This window comes from Hemibagrus wyckioides, linkage group LG02 (genome assembly GCF_019097595.1).
Source record: "Hemibagrus wyckioides isolate EC202008001 linkage group LG02, SWU_Hwy_1.0, whole genome shotgun sequence".
NCBI classification, from domain to species: domain Eukaryota; kingdom Metazoa; phylum Chordata; class Actinopteri; order Siluriformes; family Bagridae; genus Hemibagrus; species Hemibagrus wyckioides.
Genome location: NC_080711.1, coordinates 12,066,134 through 12,086,949, shown reverse-complemented (window position 1 = coordinate 12,086,949; position 20,816 = coordinate 12,066,134). Strand labels below are relative to the sequence as shown.

Genomic DNA, 20,816 nt, shown 5'->3' with positions numbered 1-20,816 from the left:
ACCTTGTAAAATTCCTTTGCTACAAAAGAAGCCTACAAATGTACATCTGAAATTTGCAAACAAGCATTTAGACAACTGACGGCTCTTTATGGAACAATATACTCTGGACAAAAATAGAACTCTGGCAATAATTTGAAATTGGTAAGAAGACCATACTCACAGTGAAGCATGAAGGTGGGAGAATCATGACATGGGGCTGCATCTCTTCGCTTCTGTGAATGGAATGATGGACCGGGACATATTAGAGACACTGCAAGTGACACAGTGTGACCCTGGTAACTACCTTGTAACGGTTTGCCTAGAGGAACAGACCGAAATTGAACCACGATGCTGTATAAAACTAATTAATTCTGGCTATCTTTATTCTGCACTTGCCAAAACCAGCTGTATAACAATGTACTAATGTTGTTGTATCAGTGCTGTTTTTGAAAAACAAAATCTTTGTTTTTCTTATGTATACATACTTTTTGTTCATATTTATAGGCTTAAATTCAATAAGATATTTTGTGTATCATTTTTTGAATGGATCATACTCAATGGAAATATATTAAATAATAAATACAAAAGTGTCTGCATATGTATTTCCCCTCACTATACCTGTATTTATTTCCAAAACTTGCCAGTATGTGGACAGACATGGTTATGGTATTACTCTTACCTGATTTATACTCTGTATAACTGTAGTACTGTAAAATGTCATGTATAACAGGATCTGAAAGTGAAATTCTTTCCTGCAGCTCACAGCCTGTGAATATTAATGCATGCAACACTATTCTGAGGGAATCAAGACTAAAATGGCATTCATAAAATATTTCCTCTGGGCCATTTATAATCTCAGCCTACATTTCACTTAAAATATTGGATGGAATTTTTGCAGGTATTGGCTTTTTTTGGGGGTGGGGGTGGGGGGTATGTGTGCCTCAACTTTATCAAAAGAGTAAGATGCAAGAGAGTGAAGGAGTAGCCATCATTAATTAGAGTGTGAAATGAATGAAATTGGTTTGGAGCTGCATGGAGCGCAGACGTTTTTAAGATTCCATTTTAGGATTTGATTAACTGGGAAGTTCTCACACTTCTTAAGAGCCAAGGGCATTTATCTCTCTTTATTCTTTTGGAAATCATATTTTCAGAGATTATGGCACGGCTCCACAATTACTCCTGGTTTTACAGACACCATGCAAAGCTCATAACATTCTGAGCAAGAGATAAGACGGTCACTTTCTATGTGTCCATCGTCACATAGACAAGACCTTGCCATTTGCCTGGTTCATTGCCAAATGATCAGCTTGGTGAGCTTTGAGTAAACACAAGCTAAACTTAAAGACCAAGAATAGACCCTGTGTAAAGAATCCTGGATAAGTAGCTTTTCCTTTAAACGTTCTGGCATATGGAAAGTATTTAGACTTGTGATTTATTGCTGATTAATATATGAATTACACTTCTCATAAATCTCTGTAGCTCAGTGAACTTTAAACTAATTCACATGATCACTCACATGATCAATCCCCTGATTTCTGCAGTCACCTTCACAATCAGCACATACATTAACAACCCAGATCTTGATTTTGCTTTTGTCAGTGATGTGGCAGAACTTTTCTAGCCTATTCTAAATGGTTTGCTATTGTGTTTAACCAACCAGACATGCTAAATATTTACTAGTTCTTTTGTTTAATCCTTCATCATACTGCAATCTTTAGCACTGAGATTGCGAAGTTATCTGGTCTTCTCACTTGGTGTTTAGAATTTAATTTTTTAATCTAATCTAATAATTTTTTTTTATCACATTTTTTCCACCTACCTTTTGGTTAAGAATGGCTAACACAGTGGAGTGGGTCTCCGTTCCTATACTGCACACTGTTTGCTGTTGAGAACCACTGGATAATCAGATCTGCTAACACAGCAGCACTGCAGTCGGATTCAGTTTTCCTCCATCAACCGCACCTTCACCCCACATGATTGGGTCAGTGTTCTGTTCAGGGTTTCCAACACTTCCTGCCATCTACCTGACAAGCAGGCCTGCAGCTAGCATGGCTAGGATTATTCACATAGTATTTCTCCAACCTCAATACACCCTGTTTTTGCTAATGGTATAGCTATAACATATAGCTTCTGCAAGGCACACACTCAGACAGCCGCCTGCAGAACCTCCTGGAATTGAAGATGAGCACTAACTATCTGTTCACTGTTGCTGGTACAGCATGCAGGTTTAGACCTTGATCCAGAGATTAATCTGACCCAGCCATCACAGCTTGGTGCTCAGGCCACGTCAATTTAATACCAGATACAGACTGCTGTAATTACGTCTTTAAAGATCTAGTTGAGCAGTGTGTGATTGGTAGTAAGATCACACAACATACAATACCACAGTATAATAAAATAATTACTCACTTTCAGTAGCTGCTTAATCCTGTCAAGCCCATGGTGGATCTGGAGCATATCCCAGGAAAGAATGCCAGTCCATTTATCTTAATCAGTCCATTCATTGGCATATTTTGAGAGGTGTGAAGAAACCAAAGACGTCCCATGCGGACACAGGGAAAATAAACTCCAACAGAAACAAAACAAACAGCAACCCGAGCTCAGGATCAAACCACAGTCTCTGGCACTAAGAGGTGGCAACATACCTCCATGGTGTGCTGTGCCAATACAATAATCATATAATTTATAGTTTCTGAAATAACTTGTTATTATGTACAAATTAATAGTTGTGCTATCTTTTTTCATGTCAGACAAAGAATTTTAGAAACTACCAATGGAACCCTAACCCTAACCTTGCAAACCATGTCAGTGGAAGTGCTTATGGCTCTAGGAAGTTGTCCAACTGATCAGGCTTTAAGCCGCAGGACTACCAAGCCAAATGCTGTACCATGGCTAACCCCAACTTGCAAAAGTTAGGAGAGGTGAAGAAAAGAATTCCACTGTGCTCTAATGTGCAGCAATAATAAAGGCACTCAGGGGAAATGTCATACTGTAACAGGTTTAGACTAAACCCCTGAGCCCCAGTAATGTCAAACTTTAATAATACAGCAGACAAAGACATTCTAGACAATCACATACCACCAACTGTGGGTGAAAATTTTGAAGAAGACCCAAATATGGGTATGATGGTTGTGCGTCTACTTTTGGCCTTAGTGTGTTCATAGTGTGTTTTGTGTTTGAGTATTGTTTTATAGTCTGTTAGATACTATGACTATATGTTTATTTTTATGCTTTATAAAATTATAGAAGTTTGAGTGGTTTAAATTGTTGTATGGAGGTTAAAGCTTCCTGGTGGAAGAAAACAACAAGAACGTCAACAAAGTGTGGGTGAAATGAATGAATTACTATTAAAGTTTCTTATTTCAGGAAGAACCCAATTTCTTTTACATTATATGTAGCCATAGCATTCATTCTATACTGCTACTATTCTATAGATAATGCCAGGCAGGATGGCCAAGTTGGAGTCCACATATCTGCTTCCCCTTGACTTTTAAACAGATGTACATATTCTGCTGGCTTTGTCTGAGGGTTGATGTATGGCTGTTTATCATCATATGCCCTCTCCGTGTGATATTGTATCTGCATGCAGGGAATCATTTGTCAGGAAAAGGATCACCTGCTTTAGCATCAATATTACTGTCAAAACTGACAGACTTCTGTTTGCATATCACAGCTTCACGACAAGAAGGAAAGAAACAGTTTGTTTTAAGGAAGAACATTTTTTTTAGCAATGTAAAGCTCATGCTGGAGGCTAATATTTTTAAATGATTTAAAATTGTTATTTTTTAAATTTGATTTTCTAGGTAGAGAAGCATTATTTTAGTTACATTTAACTGAATTAAGTTGACTTCGTCAAGGTTATGCTGTGCATGTATTGTGTTTAGATACATAATTTTAGAGAAGAGGAATATTTCATTTATTGCTTGTCCTCTATCTTCTATTGGACAAAATTCCCTTATTTTGATCATTTAACAGAAGACAACAGAGCCCATTCCAAAAGGCTCTTAAAGCCACCAGTCATTTATTAAACAGTGAAACAATTGTGGAAATACAGACGGAAAAATCAGTTGCAGTTCACCAGTCTTAAAATCTAAGTTACATCACTGGAGCAAATAAAAAGCCCCAAACAGACAACTTTCTGAAAACCTGGAACTTACAAAAAATTTTTGGAAGACCTTTTTGTGGTGGTTGATTTATAAAATTTTGCAATGCCTTGGAGTTGACTCCAAAACTGTGGAATGCTGATTTGTCCAAAAACAAACATTACATGAAGATTATTTCAACCCTTGTGGACTACTATTTGCAATCTGCTCCATCTGTTTGAACAGAATGACCGTACTTATGCAACTGCATTTCAAACCCTTTTTAAATAATAATAATAATAATAATAATAATGTATAGGCTCAGTTTAATATATAAGAATTCAATTATTCAATATTATGTTTACTTCTTTTAGCATTTTAAAGTATACTAATGTCCCAGCAGTAATCACATAGTTGTGCCCTTTCTCCCCTTCCTGCTGCCTTGCATATTATTGCACTGGACTTCCAGTCCACTTCCACTTCCACCTTTAGCACATCTTTTATCTTTGCAAGATTTTAAGCCTGAAACTTCTGGAAGTTCACACATTTCTTATTCCGCCATGTTGTCAAGTTTATAATGGGACAGAACTTTTAGACTTCAGACTCCAGACTAGATACTCTGCCCCAGGGCTTTGGTACATATGGACTGTTAAGCCTCCGTGCCACCAAAACTTGTCTGCGGTCCCTGTTCTTAGATGAGGCTGGTAAACTGTGCAGTGGCTGCAGAGGTGGTTCTTCACGTGAACATCCAGCACCCTCGTAGCCTCTAAAAGCAGTGTTTTCATACATCACAGGCCTTCCACCTATCCGGGTTACCAGGGCAGCATCATTTGTGCAGTGGTTGATACAGGGGAACATGTGACACATGTCTTTGGAGTGATCATAGAAATGTGCTGGCCCCTGTGCCAGTGGGCCCATGTATACTGGCAAGTCAGTGTATGAGTTCAGGTAGGTGGAGTAATGTCTGTGCACAACTGTGGAAGAAGATCGCCGCAGAGCTGCTGCATTCTGAAGAATTGCCTCACGGTACGAGGGAAGGCGAGTAGAATGAGAGTATTTGAGTTTCTGTGGCTTGTAAGGATAGGAACCCATGTGAGCTGGGTCAAGATAGGCTGGCTCAGCTGGCATATTGTAGCAAAAGTTGTTACTAGCACTGGCATACATCTTTGAAGGCTTGGGATTTGCTACCACTACACGAGGAAAGAGGTCAGGCATGTTGATGCGACTAGAAGATGCAGACGTTGAAGGCTTCTCATCTAGATGCCGCAACCTGTCACCACCCCATGTGGCCCTGAGGAAAGAGGCGCGGCGGTTCAGTTTTTCCTTTCCCAGCAGAGGGACATCATCCATATCTGGCTCCAGGTATGGTTTCATGCAGGAGTTGCAGCTGCCACTGGGCCTTTGGTAGTGGCTTCCCATGCAGGGTGAAGTATGGGCATGGTTTTCTAGGAGCTGATTAGCTCTAAGCTCAGCCAGGCAAGAGGTTGGTTCATCATAATCATTCCTGCGCCGAGGTTCTGGTGATGGTGCCACATAGCTGTGGGACCTCTTCTTGCGACTCAGTCCTTCAGTATACAGTTTCCGGCTCTCAGGAGGTTCTTGGTGTTCCACATAAATATCCGGGACATGGAACTCACGGTAAGGGAGAAAGGAGGGGGTCATTTGATGGCAGCCTTGGCTGTCCATGAATAGCCTGGCGCTGTGGTGTGGCTTTGGGGCTGTAGGAGGTGGGGGGTCCCTCATTGCAATATGGGGACTGCTCAGACTAGAAATGGGTAGTGTCCGTTCATATATATGATGGTGACTCGTCCTTGCGGGAAGAGTGTACCGTAATGGGGTAGGTCTTGTCACTACTCGAGGTTTCTCAATCAAGGTGGCACTGTCTCCATAATGCAGGGGGAAAGTGGGAGTCAGTGCCCTCTGGGAGTAAGGTATATGGTTGCTGGTGACACTGGAGATATAGGGCAGACGACTATGACTGGCATCAGTGCTAATCAGACGTGTCGGAAGACAAGGTTTTGAAGCTTCTGGAGCTCGGCGGCTCCAATTCTCAATCGTCTTAGTGGCATTGTCCAAGGAGTTCTCCACTCTGGCAGAGGAGACAATATCCTTGGCTGTCTTAAGCATCTTTAGCATGTTGGCCTGGGTGTAACTGCTAGTGACATCTGGGCTCTGTATACTTCCATTGCGGTCTGTATCCTCCACACCATTGAAGCAGCTGTAGATACCCTACAAAAGAAACAACAAATTAAAGAGTTCTAGCAAGTAAAACATGCATCAATTATTGCCACTAACATATGAAATTATAGCTTCTTTGCTAATATATTTACTTTGATTATGTCAAAATTCTGTCAAGTGTCAGGTCAGTGTAAACAAAAACAGAATAAATGTTCATATCATGACTCAAGTCACATGCAGCTGTTTATTTGCATTTTGGTTTGCACTTAAAAGCTTAGATGTATTATCAGTATTTAAAATGAGTCAGAAGCTGCATTTGTGGTATCATTCTTCTGCTATTTTATGCTATTTAATAGATTTTACTTTCAAATTGGATCTTACCCTGTCAGGCTTAAACTAACATCACGTCTGTCAGTATATCCAGATTTCATAATGAGGTTATTAATATTAAAGTTTCAAAATGGAACGCATTTCCTATGCAGGGTAGCCTTAAGGTAATGAACACTGAGAAACATTTCAGATCTTTCATTTTAATCAAACATTATTTAGAGCGTCCTTGACTTTTTTTTGTAGTTATATGACTGGCCAATACATTGTGGTCATTTTTACAGAAGCAGTTCAATTCTCCGATTCTAGACAGATGCTGATATCCAATATTTGTTAGGTAAATATCAGCTGACACCAGCACACAAATATGATAGAAATTGGGATTCACCTTGATTGGCGTTGTGGAAATTTAGTATTTGTTTAAGTATTTTAGTTTTGCAGATCAACCAGTAAAACAATCAAATTAAACCATGATTGCATTTGGCTGGGTAATTGTTCCTGAAATTGGCAGGCCACAGCCTTATAACTATCCATTAAACTACAACAAAAATAAAGTTCTAAATAATCTCAAACTATTTATAAGAAAAGAAAACCTTGTAATCTTTAGTTGTAAAACATTTTAGGAGTTCAAGGTTTCCACAGATTTCAACAGGAAACTGTTGGAAATACTAGAAACAAACATTTACACCTTACCAAAGGAATTAAAACCAAAATCGAGAAATCACCTACCCTACTGATTGCCAGTAAGAAGTCGAGGCGTTCAGACTTGCGCACAGAATGGCGTAGTTTCCAGTAGAGCAGGTGCTCCCAAGCAAACACCAGCAGACTGAGACCCATGGCCACCAGTAACATGTAGAACACTCCAGCCATATTGTCAATGTCCAGCTTGGAGCTCATCACTTCTTTCTTCTCATTGCGGCAGATTCCAGTCAGCCACACTGTCTGCAGCTTCTGAGTATCACCTTAAACGCACAATAAACCTCTGTCAGGTAATACTTTACACTAGAACAAGGAGGCATGGGTAAGAAAGTAATATAATAAGCTCAGTGAATGGTCATATATTGATAATATACTATAATATAACACTGCTTCTTATTTTATTTCTAAGAAAATGTTCTTAGCTTACCACTACTGTTACACCAAAATAACTCACTCAATTAAATATTTAGTGATTTCCATAGACTTTATTCATAATAACAGCTTAATTTATAATAACAGTTTACTTTGTCCTTGACTTGCAAAGCGTTGTGTTGCTTTTGTGTTATCTGATCTAAATGGAAAGCGCTTGGCACTACCACTGCTTGTAAAAGAGTCAAACTTAGAGGTTATGCTGCCCTCTGCATCTTATATGCAAACTGCTCAGTGAATTTTATGAGGTTACCATCAGCAAGAAACTGGAGGAGGGCAAGGTCAATGGGCCGTTTCCAGCGGGACTCCTTCTGTAAGGCAATGCCGTAGCCTGTAGTTGCAAAAACTTTCCCACTTCCAATGGTGACCAGTTTACAGCCCTCATCTTTTCCAGCCATGTAGTTCAGCACAGCGGCATCATAAATAAAGGCATCGAGTTTGCTGTTTAGAACAAAGGTAGAAAATTAAACGAAGGAACTGACAGCATCAGTCAAGTTATATGTTAGTATTTGGAGTAGCAAAGTCAAATTGTACCCAGTTTTGAGGCTGTTCAGAGCATCTTCCACCCCCTTTTGGTTGTACTTGACCATGTGGGAGTGCATCTCAGGATAGTTGCTCCTTATATTCCGCTCTGTGCTGCCGTTAGGCACTGTACCGAAGCGAAATGGTGGATACTGCTCCTGTGGCTTCTGGAACTGAGGTAGGCAAGATGTCACAAAATTAACAAAGAAGGACAAAAGTTTAATTTGAAAGTTGAAAGCTTTAAACCGCTTCAGAGGAAGATTAATTTTTTTTGTTTGTTTTATCTAAGATGAATTTCTTTATGTGGATTCTTATGAAATGTAATTTTTGTCTTAAGTCTGACAATCCCAGGATTCTCAGGATTTTTAATCTCTGTACTTTGCATATGAAGTGTGACTCTATGGCACACCAGTCATGAGAACTAAAATTGGCTTACTGTGGGAAAAAAACAGAGATTAAAGTAGTAGTGATAAACATCAGCCTGAAGGCGTTTGATATCTAATTAGAAAGGCTAAGGTTATGCACTCAATTTCCCTTCATGTTAATTTCAGCTTCCAAATCTCTGATTAGTTGTACAATGAACTAATACTGCCACTGTCACAGAGCCATGGTTCTAATAAATTTCAATAATCTTTTATCTCTTTCTCTCCATTTAATAAATACTGTAATATAATTAGTTTTTGCACAATGCTTATGTTCATTAAAACATGGCAGTAAAGCAACACCAAGCAATAATGTCACTGTAATGATATAAAGCATGAGAAATGCTGGGGTTGAGGATTGCTGTGCATGTACAGTATGAGTGAGTGGAAGAGATTTTTAAGCTCTGCGGATAAAATTTGAACAGAATTTAATGAGAGCCATGTCATCAAGTGTCACTATTCATACCTAGAGGATTTAAGAGTTGCTGTGAGGGACTGTTCTAGTATTTTCACTTATGTTTCCACTGTGCATGACCAGCATGAGGATTAGTGTTACTTGAATGAATCTTACGAAGCTCTGTGAATGAGACAGAGCTGCAGAGGAAATGTGTAAAAGCTTTTGCTAGAGACTCAGTGCTCCCTCTAGGGCATTGCGCCTGTAAGCCTGTTTTGAATGTATAATGATATGCATAAAAAATACTGTTTCAGGTATGATGTTTTGAAGAGATATGAGGTGGTCTTGTCCCACATTTTCCAAAATTTTCATATTTATGTAGCTATGTACTGTAATGTAGTTTGGAATAATATACACTACCAAGGTACTCTACTAAGTTGTGATGCTCTGTGCTCGTTTATGTGTCTAAACCATAAGGTAATGAGATACAAAATGCAAATGAAACAAATAGCCCTTGGCTGCATTTTAATGTTGGCTCCCAATGCAAGCCAGGATATACAATATGCCAGTACAAATGTTGTCTAGAAGTAAACAAGTTACTAGTTTGAAATGATTTAATATTGAATCCATTTCTCACAACCTACATGGTGGCCGCGAGCCATTTATTTTTAAGGTCATTCTGACAAGTATAGCTTATGTCCGAATAAATCTTATTGTACCAATCGAATCAAACCACTTTAGTCATAATAAAGGTCTTTGTAATGCCATAATTAAAGCTTAAAACTTTTAGCTACATGCTTGAATGCATTATTACGCACAAAATGTTCAGATACTGTTTTTAATATTCACAATGCATAGTGAAACAAATAACACTTGCATCTTTGGCACCAAATAATTCTACAACTGAAGTGAAATCATTTTTCTCACAATTTATATCATTGCTGGATTTAATTGAAATTTTGAATATCATTAGGGGCATTTTATATTTCTGTGCTCAATCGTATGTGGGATTTTGGACATTAAATGGAGAATTGTGCCTCTCTGGAAACTAGGAATTCAGTACAGAAATGCAGATGCAATTATATCATAAGTTTGTTATATGTTTTTTCCTTAATTTCTCAGTTGTCAGATTCATGTTCTCCTTTAAAAAGGTTTGTGTTGTTGTAGTGTTAAAGGCAAGCAGTCCGAAATTAGCTATGATTCATGATCTGCTTTTTTACTTTCAGTAATTTAGGGTCTGTAAACAATTATGCAGTTTTTAATCAAATTGTATACCCCCCTCCTCTGACGGATGTCATACATGATTTATATGCAAACATATAAATATTTTATTTTCAATCAAGTAATTTAACAGCTTCTGATGATGTTTTCACTTCCTGAAAATGAGGCACATTTAATTACAAAGTACTCAGCATCATAAAACATGTACTTTCACCTCCACCAAGTTGGACCAAGTTGTCCATAGTGACTCTAAAATCAATTTAGTAAATTAAAAAAAATAAAATATCATTGCTTACCTTTTTGTCGCTCAGTCCAGAAACGGTGTCAATGTACTGCTCCTGGATCATGAATGCTGCCAGGTTGGCTGTGTAACTGGCCAGGAAGATGACAGCGAAGAAGGCCCATACCAGCACCATGATCTTACTCGTGGTGCCCTTTGGGTTCTCAATCGGCACAGAATTGTTGAAGACAATCCCCCAGAGCAGCCACACTGACTTCCCAATGGTAAAGGTTGGCCCACCAGGATCTAAAAAGGATATTTCTTTTTTTAGGTTTTCATTCTTAATATTCTAGTTCCTTAAAATCTGCTCAGTCCTATCAAGGTTTGTGGGTAAACGCTAAACAGAAACTTTCCAATCAAATACTGAGAAAGATAATGTGTAAAAATCTAACTCAAGTAAAAGTGGAAATATGGAACTAAAAATGTACTGAAGTGCAAGTAAATAGCAGTATTGTTTTATCTGATGAAATTATGTTTGCTGATTATTTGAATAAAGTAATCTACGATAATAATCAATATTTGGCATCATAATATGGTTACATAAGCTATGGGAATCAGTGCTAGTATAACCTGACAATAGCAAAAGAAAACAGGCTAAAATTTAATATAGCCATATTAATTTGAGCAAATTAGCCATGTTTATAGGGAGCAAATTAGCTAAGTTTAAAATGTTGATTATAGGCAGATAAAGTAGAGACATTTACATGTTAAAAATCCAGCCTACTGAAACATTTTACAGAGGTTGGCCCTGAGCTGCTTATCTTCAAGTTCAACAGCACAGTGTGGGGCTTGAACATCTTCAGACAAACATATTAGCTACAGCATTAACTACACTGTGTAGCACAAGAAGGTCAATGCAGATGACAATTCTGTATGATTCTATGTTTTTTCTTGGCTCATAAAGAACTTGATCTTAAACAGATTCCATTCGGCTAATGTATATCAAACAGTCATTGGCTGACTGAAGGAGAAGAGACCTTCATGAATTGTAAATGTGTGAACAAAAATGAAAATAGTTAAAAGTAAAGTATAAATACTGTAACAAAGTACAAAAGCTCATGCACATCCATACTGTAATCAAAGACAACAGCTAAGAGTTGACATAACTAGCTAACAGCTAGCAAAGCTAGCTAGCTAACTACTCTGAAAAGCTTTTAAAATATTAGAAATTAGAATAAAAAGAATTAAGGAATTTCAAAAGGATTTATGAAACATTAAAACATATTTTTTAAGCAGTGATTTTGTATGGAAATTAGTTTAGCTACTAATTAGTATTTCTGCTAATATTTAGCAGAAAAATAGTTTGTGTGCTAATAAAATGTGATACAGCGTGCCCACTACAAACAAATGTGAGTATTTATTACAGTGATTCTGCTGCCACTAAGATACTGTAATAAATGCTTTAAATTTACAGGGTCACTTTTACAGTGTTTTCCATTTACATAGTTAACCATGTAAACTAGCAAGATCTGTCAATAATTCCAGATTTATTCACCTCACAGCTCTACATAACTACACTACTGCCTTTCCTTTAAGTTTGACTATAATTACTGAAAAATCTGGAGTAGTTACAGAATAATATGAATTAAGATGAATAATACTCTAGGACTGGGAGTTGTATGCTATATTTCAAACCATCATAAGATCACCGGTCACTATTCTTTTTTAGCCCTCTATGGCAATTTCATAATAAAGGCTTTGGTTTCATTCAATTTCCGGTAGCCCCAGACAAAAGTTCTATCTACACCATTAATCAAAGATCTCTAACTTCCTGCAAAAGAAAATGAGCGTTTAAACCAGGTCACGATGAAGCCGAATGTTTCATCAGATCAGTCATTTCAGATTTATCAGGCTGCATTAGTTTGGGAGTATCTTGTACATCTGTCCTCATTTCTGCTCTCAGGCCTGCTCCACTTACCTTTCGCACTGACCAGGCTACGGTTGTACCCTACAGGGCTGAAGTACTCAAACACAAACACAGTCACGGCCACCACAGTCAGGCACATCACAAACATCATCACCCACACAGCAGGGCTGTAGGGCTCTGTCACAAAGAAAGAAGACAAAAAGTGTCTAATCACAAGGCTATAAGAAATCAGTAAGGTAATTATTTAGTGCTGATGATGTGATAGATTGAAGTCCATTTTTACAAATAACAAGGTATATAGTAGTATAACATGCCCAACATGTGCTGAAAAAACATGAATGATACAAGACATATACCCAAAAAGGCAGATGGAGACACAGTTCCATTGCTCCTGGCCACCATGACACTGATCCCTGTCTCCACAAACGGCACGGAAAAGTCAATGATCTCAGAGCGCTCCTCGTTTATAGTGAGAGACCCAATGGCCATGTCTGCCCTCTTATAGACAACCTTAAAGAGACGGAAAAAAAAGATTTTTGAGGTTTAAACTCGACATTCAACGAAACAGATGGCTAAATGTCATTTCTATGCTGCTTTAAGCCATTTTTCTAATAAATTGTTATGGCATTTGGTGCAGTGACAGGTCAGATCACTCCCACATGATCTCTTCATCACCTAAAGCAGTCAGATAAGAAAAGGCAATACATTTTTGAAAAGCTTTTAGTAGTTTTACCTGTCGCCCAGGCTAGACGTTCATGTTTCTGTTTGACTGGGATGTATGATCACACCTCTGTAATATTTATAATACATTTCTGTTCTAGTGTAAGAAGCCATACTTCTTTTAGCGCCATTCAGCATTCATTGACTGTCCAGTCAAAAACGCTTGGGTTTGTACCCCATTCTATAATTTCTGTGATTGTCTCAGAAAAACATAATTTTGTACATGGGAAAAATTGACCCTAATCCAAATAAGTCAACCAAGAACCTAAACACATCTATCTATCCACCTCCATACCCAGCTTTATATTTATCTGCCTGCTTCCTTTCTTTCTTTCTTTCTTTAGATTACTCAAGTAGTTTTTCAGTTTAGACCAGAAATATTGGATTATTGAAAAACAAGACTTAGAAAGCAGATCATATTTTTGCTGTGAATTGCAAAGTACCACTGCAGTATGAGAAATACCACTATAGGGGGAAATTGTCTAATATGATTATATAAAAAGTGAATAGGAGAAAAGGATTAAAATGAATACTTGTCAAATATTTTATGAATACACTGAGCTTGGAAAAAAAAATCCAAATACACTATTTTTGGCTGATACTTTCAACCAGAGTGTCTAACAGTTGAGACAGGGTCATGCTCAAGGACCCAATTATAGCAGCTTGGCAATGCTGGGATTTGAGATCTTGAACTGATTTAATCAGTAGCTCAAAGCCTTAACCTCTGAGCCATCACTTCCCTCACATTAATTGAGAATTTTTTTTAAATGATCTGCACCAAAATGTGAAAGTGTGCACCATGAGATAAAATAAGGTCATGAAATCATGCACTGTAAAACATTTCATGGTTAATCCTGGAAACAAAAGTTCTGCCTTAAGCAAACTCAACTTGAAGATAAACTAGAAGATAAACTCACAAGACAATGTGACAGCTTTTCAAAATTAATAAATTTGATTTCAATACCCAAAAGCTGATAATTGGAGTTATATAGAAGAATTAAGCTCACATAATCAGGCTATTATGTTTTACAGTGTATTTTATATGTATAATACTTTTTCATGCTCTTTCATTGTGTTCATATCATATCATTGGTGGTAGTTTGTGTTACTGTACCAAGCAGCAATCGTCTGTGATTATAGCTCAGTTTAAATAAGTCTACTTAATCATTTTACTGGAGTAATTAACATCCCATTTTAGCCTGCGAGAGATGCATTGGCTGTAATTAGGAGGGAAAACCAACAACGTAGCATAACAAAGACTGTACACTGTACATATAAAACAGCTGCATCTTTTGGTCTTCATGTCCACAGTTTTATTCCAGAGTTAACTGGCTGGTCCTGCTCCTGCTTCTCTGTAACATGTCCTCAATCAGGAATATAGAAAGTTTAACAGCTAAACATACACATTGTAAAGTTATTTTAAATTTGGTGTAAATCCCCTTAGACTATCTGCTTCAAATACTGAAACATGAGCAGAGCTTTACAGCCTCAGTGCTCTCTCACCTCTCCAATCATGCCGTTCCAAACGCCTCGGACGAGCTTGCCGTGTTTTCCGTTGGTGACCAGATAGAGATCATAGGAGAACTTGATGTTTCGGGAAAGTTTCTTAAGGATGTCGATGCAAAAGCCTTTACAGCACAGTTTGGTGTAGGGCTCAGTATCTCCAACAATCCTGTAGGCATAAGAATAGACATTACTTCTGCCTACAGATTTCTATTGAAATATAGAAACAATACCAGAGATTTGATCTGATTTAATCTAGTGTTTTAAACAGGTCAACCGGAACTTTCTTCCATCATTCACAAATGTTAGTCGGTTTACACAAGCTGGTTTCATAATTTGCCATTTTGTGCTTGCAGCTTTGTCATAACTGCTGGGGAAGAAGTGAAAAACAGGACATTTAGTGTATAAATGCGAGAAAAACTCTGGCTGTGTCTCATTACCAACACATCATTTTCTAGACTGGCTTCATGTTTTGTTAATTGTGAATCATTAGTGCAAAACTGATAGATGTTATCAATCAAATACACATTCTAGATTTGAGGACAGAGTCAATAAATCCAATCAGATGGCACGGTGATGTCAGTGTGTGTTATTTGGAGACGGATGGAGAACAGCATCATGTCCCATCATGTGATGGTGCAATTTCCAGTACAGTTATAGCTCAGATTTGGCTGCATTTCTCTCTCCAACCATCAAGCCCAAACACACACACACACACAAACACACGCACACTAGTCTAGTGCCAAAAACATAGTCAGCAGTATAGAGAAGGGGGAAAAAGGAAGCTCAAGCAAATGGAAAAAAAAATATGGTAAGATAGTAAAAACGCATAAGAGGACCGGTGACGTCAACAGTGGGTGGGTGGGTCCAGCTCGTCGCGGCAGGTCCTTGTGTTATGTCACAGCTACAACAGATGGAAGGACAGCCAGCCCTGGCCAAAACAAATCTAGACTCACTAATGGATAGCTAATTCTCACTGGATAAGAGCTGCTGCACTGGAGATATTATCCAAGTTTCTTTCTGCTTGCTTTTTGTTCTCTTTTACGCTGCTGAGAGTTTACACTTCAAACCACATTACAGCTGCTCCTACTCTACAGTTTCCTCACACAGATGCCGGCACATGTGTCAATCAAACAGCACACACATGCACAAAACCCACAATGCAAGTGGTGTAGAAATATTCTTTATGCATCTTGATACGTCTCAATGTTTTCGTTTTATTTTCAGGTATAACAACTGACTTTATTCCTAATTTAAAACACAATATTGGAACCTGTAATGTATTTCTATTACATCTGTCAATAAATACAAAATTAAAATACAAAAATACAAAAATTATATTTATTTATAGGCAGAAAAACCCCAAATATTTAAGATTCCATGTTATACTTTATTCAGATAATGTAAGTCTGTTGAAACTTCCTAAATTCATGCATAATCTCTTCGTTACAGTTGTCATAAACCTACAGTATATACTGTAAACACTGAAACATTTATAAGGCTTATACCAAGTGTCAGCTGTTATAAAGACTGATCTTGTCACTTCTAATGTCAAGTGGCATACATTTGTGCATAGTAATGTTTTGTTTTTGCAGATATTTTGCTAAATTTCATTGGGAAACCAGGATTCATGTAATTTGGCTCATCATCATGCAAAAATACCAAATGGTCGCTATACTGATTTAATACCCCATGTTAATTTATGTGATTAAAGCATGACCTCTGGTGCTGTAAGTGTTTGTGACAATGCAACATTATAGGCTTTTAAAATGTATTTGAATATTAAGGCATTGGACATTTAAAGTATTTAAAGATAGACATCCCTAGACTATAGTGTTTATTTTTCATTAGAGATATATAGTGCTGTTGACCTTTTCCTTTCTCTTTGTTCCCCGTGTGTTAATGTTCTCACAAATCTGATAGAGAAAAACGGGAGAAATAGAATCTGTGCTTGTGAAAAAAGTTCTATATGTGCACAAAACATACCACACTGAGAAAAAGTCACGATAAAAAAGGTCAAAGGATCCAGATGGATATTAATACTTTTATTATGCTTTAGTAATAATTCTGAAAAACTTGCTGATTAAGGTTTCAGTGCATGAGCAATAAGCAACTATAAACAGTGTTTATAAGAAGTCCTAGAAGTCCTTTCTTTATGTCACTGATCACATTCACACCCCTGTGTTTGGACAGTGATTGCATTTCAGTCTGCAACTGCTGCAACATAGTGATGGAAGTGAGATGGGAAGCAGTGAGGAATTACCTTCACACAAAGCCAGCATTTACTCCAGCATTTACTACTAAAAGGTCATTCCTAATGCTGAATTGATTAAGCAACAGAAGAGCAAGAATTTGCTTTTCAGTGTAGCATGTTTTCTACATGACAAAAGTTTACAGATACAGAATTTACACACAGTTGGCTTGAACAGAACAAGGCAAGCGAACAGCCTTGGCTTTGCATTTAAGACAGACAGGCACAGTGGGATAAGGATCAACTCTTGAGGTTTAGTGTATGGATTACTGGGGCGTGATGAGTAAAGTGTCTCCCAAAAGCAGGATTATAGGAGATCTAGCAGTGAGACGGGGCAGCACTCAGTCAGCTCTGTGATGGCAAAAGCGCGTCTCTAGAACTTTAAATGAAGTCACTAGCACAGGTTACGCTTGGCTGCCTACTGTTAGGGATTAGACATTATTGCTGGTTAGATTTGGGCTTTGTTATGGCAGGTTTCAAGGGGAATATATGAAGCATGTTGTGCAGCATATATACGTTTCCTAACTTCTTTTACTTAACTTTGCAGCTGATTTGCTTGACCTTGCCTGCAGGTGAGTGGCGGATGTTTGGTACTGCATCGGGATCTTGGGGGGGAAAGGGTTCACCCTGGTGCTGCAGGTTAATTGGCTTCCAGAATAGATAGCAGATAATAAGAAGACAATGAGGTGTGTGTGTGTGTGTGTGTATGATTTGTAGAGTTGGAGAGAAAGTGGAAAATCTGTGAGCTGTAGAGAAGCAAAACCAGAGCACACTAATGACAAATCACCTTGTAACCTCACTCCAGACTAATGATCCATACAACCGTACCCTGACAAAGAGGGGTTAAAGAGGTTGGCATAAACACACACACACACACCCACACACACACACACACACATACACACGTATATCAGTGCAAAAGATAACAAATAAACTGCTGGCTGCAAACAAGCCTCTCCCACTGATGATTCATGGTAAACACTCTGCTCCCCTGTCACACCACCTGGCAGCGTTCAGAGTTCAGCAACGATGCTTAACTCTGCTTCCAAAGGCATCTCAATGTGTTTACACACAATGTGCGTGAAAGTTTTTCACTCCAGCTGTAGGAGAACACGGGCAAGGTGATTTCAGTCCCTGCCAGAAAGCCCCCAGAGATCCACTCTCTGCTCAGGCTGCACTTTAATCAAATCTGCAGAGATTTGACACTCTGATCAGCCAGTGCTCTGAGTACAGTGGGCTCTCAGGAGATATAAAGCTCTACCAAGCTGTAAAAACAACTAAAGGAACAAATATGGGTACTTATTTGAGGAAGAACCTGGTAGTAAGGTCTGTACTGACTCACTTGACACTAGTTGCTCTAAAGATTAAGGTATTTAGTGTTGCTTTTGATAGATAAGTACAGCACAGGTTAAATAGACTGCTATGGAGTTGATTTTAGTGCCATCTGGACAAGTAGAGCTAAATAGATCAACTGTGTAGCTGGAATAGATATACAACAAGATCTAAGCCCTCACTGTCAGCTATAATGTTGATTTAGAAATAATACAATGCAAAAATCTTATTATATATATGTATATATATATATATATATATATATATATATATATATATATATATATATATATATATATATATAATTCTAATTCCTATTCTTTCTACCAAAACATGCACTATTCCCGTCATTATATTCATCCAAATTGGCTGCTGTTTTTGTTTTAATTCATTATACCTTAATTGGATTTCACTCCTTTAAGATTTTGATTTGATCCCAGTGTTGTTTTGAAGCAGGATGTTATCTGATTTGTGTTTCACCTCACAGCTGTTGATTCCCCTCAATCTGAGACAAATTATCAACTGACATTGAATCTCCCAGCATGTCTACTTCACACCAAAATGTGTGATCTGTACCCAATATAACCTCTTGCCATCTGACCAGTTGGCAGAGATTATTTCTAGTTCATCTGTAAATAGGAAGTCTGGATCTGTTAAAATCATGGAACCAGGAAAAAAAGCAGTAGTACGTAATCTCAAATTAGATTGGCTAATAGTGTATAACTCATTAACTGTTACTCTTGTCATGTTACACTGAGCATGCTCTCTAATGACTACTCTGTAATGGCCACTAATGCTAATGGCCACTACAGCTCACTCAGCGTTAAGACCGAAACCACTCTAATGTCTTTTTGCGTAAGGGGTAATTCGTATACAAATGAGATTATGCCTGTGATAGTTAACGTTCATGTTTAAAATTTTCCTTTGTTCCAAAGATGCTTAAGTTGGATGAGTATCTGATTAGCATGTATTTATTTTACAACATTTTATCCACTAGTCTTTAGATTGTTCACTAGAACCCATAAGGAGCTTAAAGAAGATTACTTACGCCTCTGTCTTGTTTGACTGGCGCCTGCAGGGCACAGTGTTGCTGAGGCAGGTGCCAGTGATGGGATCTACAGCCTCCACTATCACAAATGGCCTCTCTTCAAGGGTGGCTACTGTTAAATGGCGGTTATCAGACACTGGCTCCAAGTATGTCCCATAACGAGGCCAGACCGGATAGCGCATCTGCAGTATACCAGACTCATAATTTCCCACCTGGACAACAAAGGAGAAGAGATGGTAACTAAAATGAATGCAAACCTGTATCAAAAGTCTTTCACATACTCAGGAGATCAGGTCACAATATGGTTTATCATGATTGCAAATGTTAGTAATGCTTTACTTAACTGTGTTGTTCATAAAGCCTACATAAACCCTTAATGACAACTAAGAAAAACCTACATCAACATTTATAAAGATTTATTGCAGCAGGTGTTAATCGACACTTTCCAGGAAAATGTCTTTTGTAGCTCAGTATGCTTGGACTACATCCCAGTCACAAAAAAGACATAAAAATTTTCACAAACTCATTACAATGCCATGAATGTTCATTTAAAAACACATAAATATTCATATTGTACTTGTTTCATTTAAGGGCCAGAAAGGAATAACTCTGTCATAACTATAATATTCATATTCAAAATCTAATAAGCAGAAGTAATGAAACTCTAGATTCAGCAAGTGGTAGCTTAAGTGGTTAAGGCTCTGGGTTGTTCATTGGGGCTGAAGCCACAGCAGCACCAACCTGCCACTGCTGGGCCCCTGAACAAGGCTGTGCTCCATGGGCACTGTAAAATGTCTGGGGTATTGGGGGATGTGGTAGCTTAGTGGTTAAGGCATTGGACTAATGTTTGGAAGGCATCCCAGGTTCACCAAGCTGCCACCGCTGGTCCCCTGAGCAAGACCCCTTAACCCTCAATTGCTTATATGTATAAAATGAGATAAAATGTAAGTCACTCTGGGAAAGGTCTGCCAAATGCTGTGAATGTATTATGTTTGACCGCAACATCCAAAGGTTTAATATGCGAAGAAAGAATTTCACACTGCTGTAATGTATATATGACAAAAATAATTGCTTCTTCTTCTAATATAAAACTATATATAACTATATCTAATATATGTCACTGTCAAATCCTCCACTATGTAAAAATGTTATACAACAAATCTCCATTTCAAAGTCAGCCTAGTTATGTCACTCTGTGTTACCTGACTCGGCCAACTTGACATCGAAGTTAATGAAATGACACCTATTCAAAGTTTTATAAATGTTTATATGCTTTTGAACTGCTTATATAGGTGATGTGTGGAAAGCTATCCTACACTAGTACGAGTTCACATGCTGCATGAGCTAGATGAGTATCAGGTTAGCATACATTTGGTTTACATTTTATTCACTAATCTTTAGATCTTTCACCAGAACCCATAAGGGCCGGTACACAGTTGCTTACACCTCCATCTTCTTTGACTGCATCTACAGGGCATAGTGTTGCAGTCTTTGAGAGCACATGACACCTTATGAAATTAGTTTTTATCATTGTTTATGTGCTTTCGACGTGCTTATATAGT

General features: G+C 38.0%; 1 protein-coding gene across 2 annotated transcripts in view; it reads right to left on the bottom strand.

Moving 5' to 3' along the window:
- Positions 1-4,002: 4,002 nt before the first annotated feature.
- grin2ca (glutamate receptor, ionotropic, N-methyl D-aspartate 2Ca) overlaps positions 4,003-20,816 on the bottom strand; it is a 56,236-nt gene continuing 39,422 nt past the window's right edge. The window contains exons 6-14 of one of the 2 annotated variants that reach the window (XM_058419076.1): positions 19,255-19,466; positions 14,624-14,792; positions 12,757-12,910; positions 12,452-12,577; positions 10,550-10,779; positions 8,229-8,389; positions 7,948-8,135; positions 7,296-7,528; positions 4,003-6,290 (exon numbers count right to left, since the gene is read on the bottom strand). In XM_058419076.1, coding sequence (XP_058275059.1) covers positions 4,653-6,290; positions 7,296-7,528; positions 7,948-8,135; positions 8,229-8,389; positions 10,550-10,779; positions 12,452-12,577; positions 12,757-12,910; positions 14,624-14,792; positions 19,255-19,466 — 3,111 coding nt within the window. In that variant the 3' untranslated portion in view covers positions 4,003-4,652. The remainder of the gene's footprint in view (positions 6,291-7,295; positions 7,529-7,947; positions 8,136-8,228; positions 8,390-10,549; positions 10,780-12,451; positions 12,578-12,756; positions 12,911-14,623; positions 14,793-19,254; positions 19,467-20,816) is intronic. The other variant, XM_058419085.1, reaches the window with a different exon arrangement.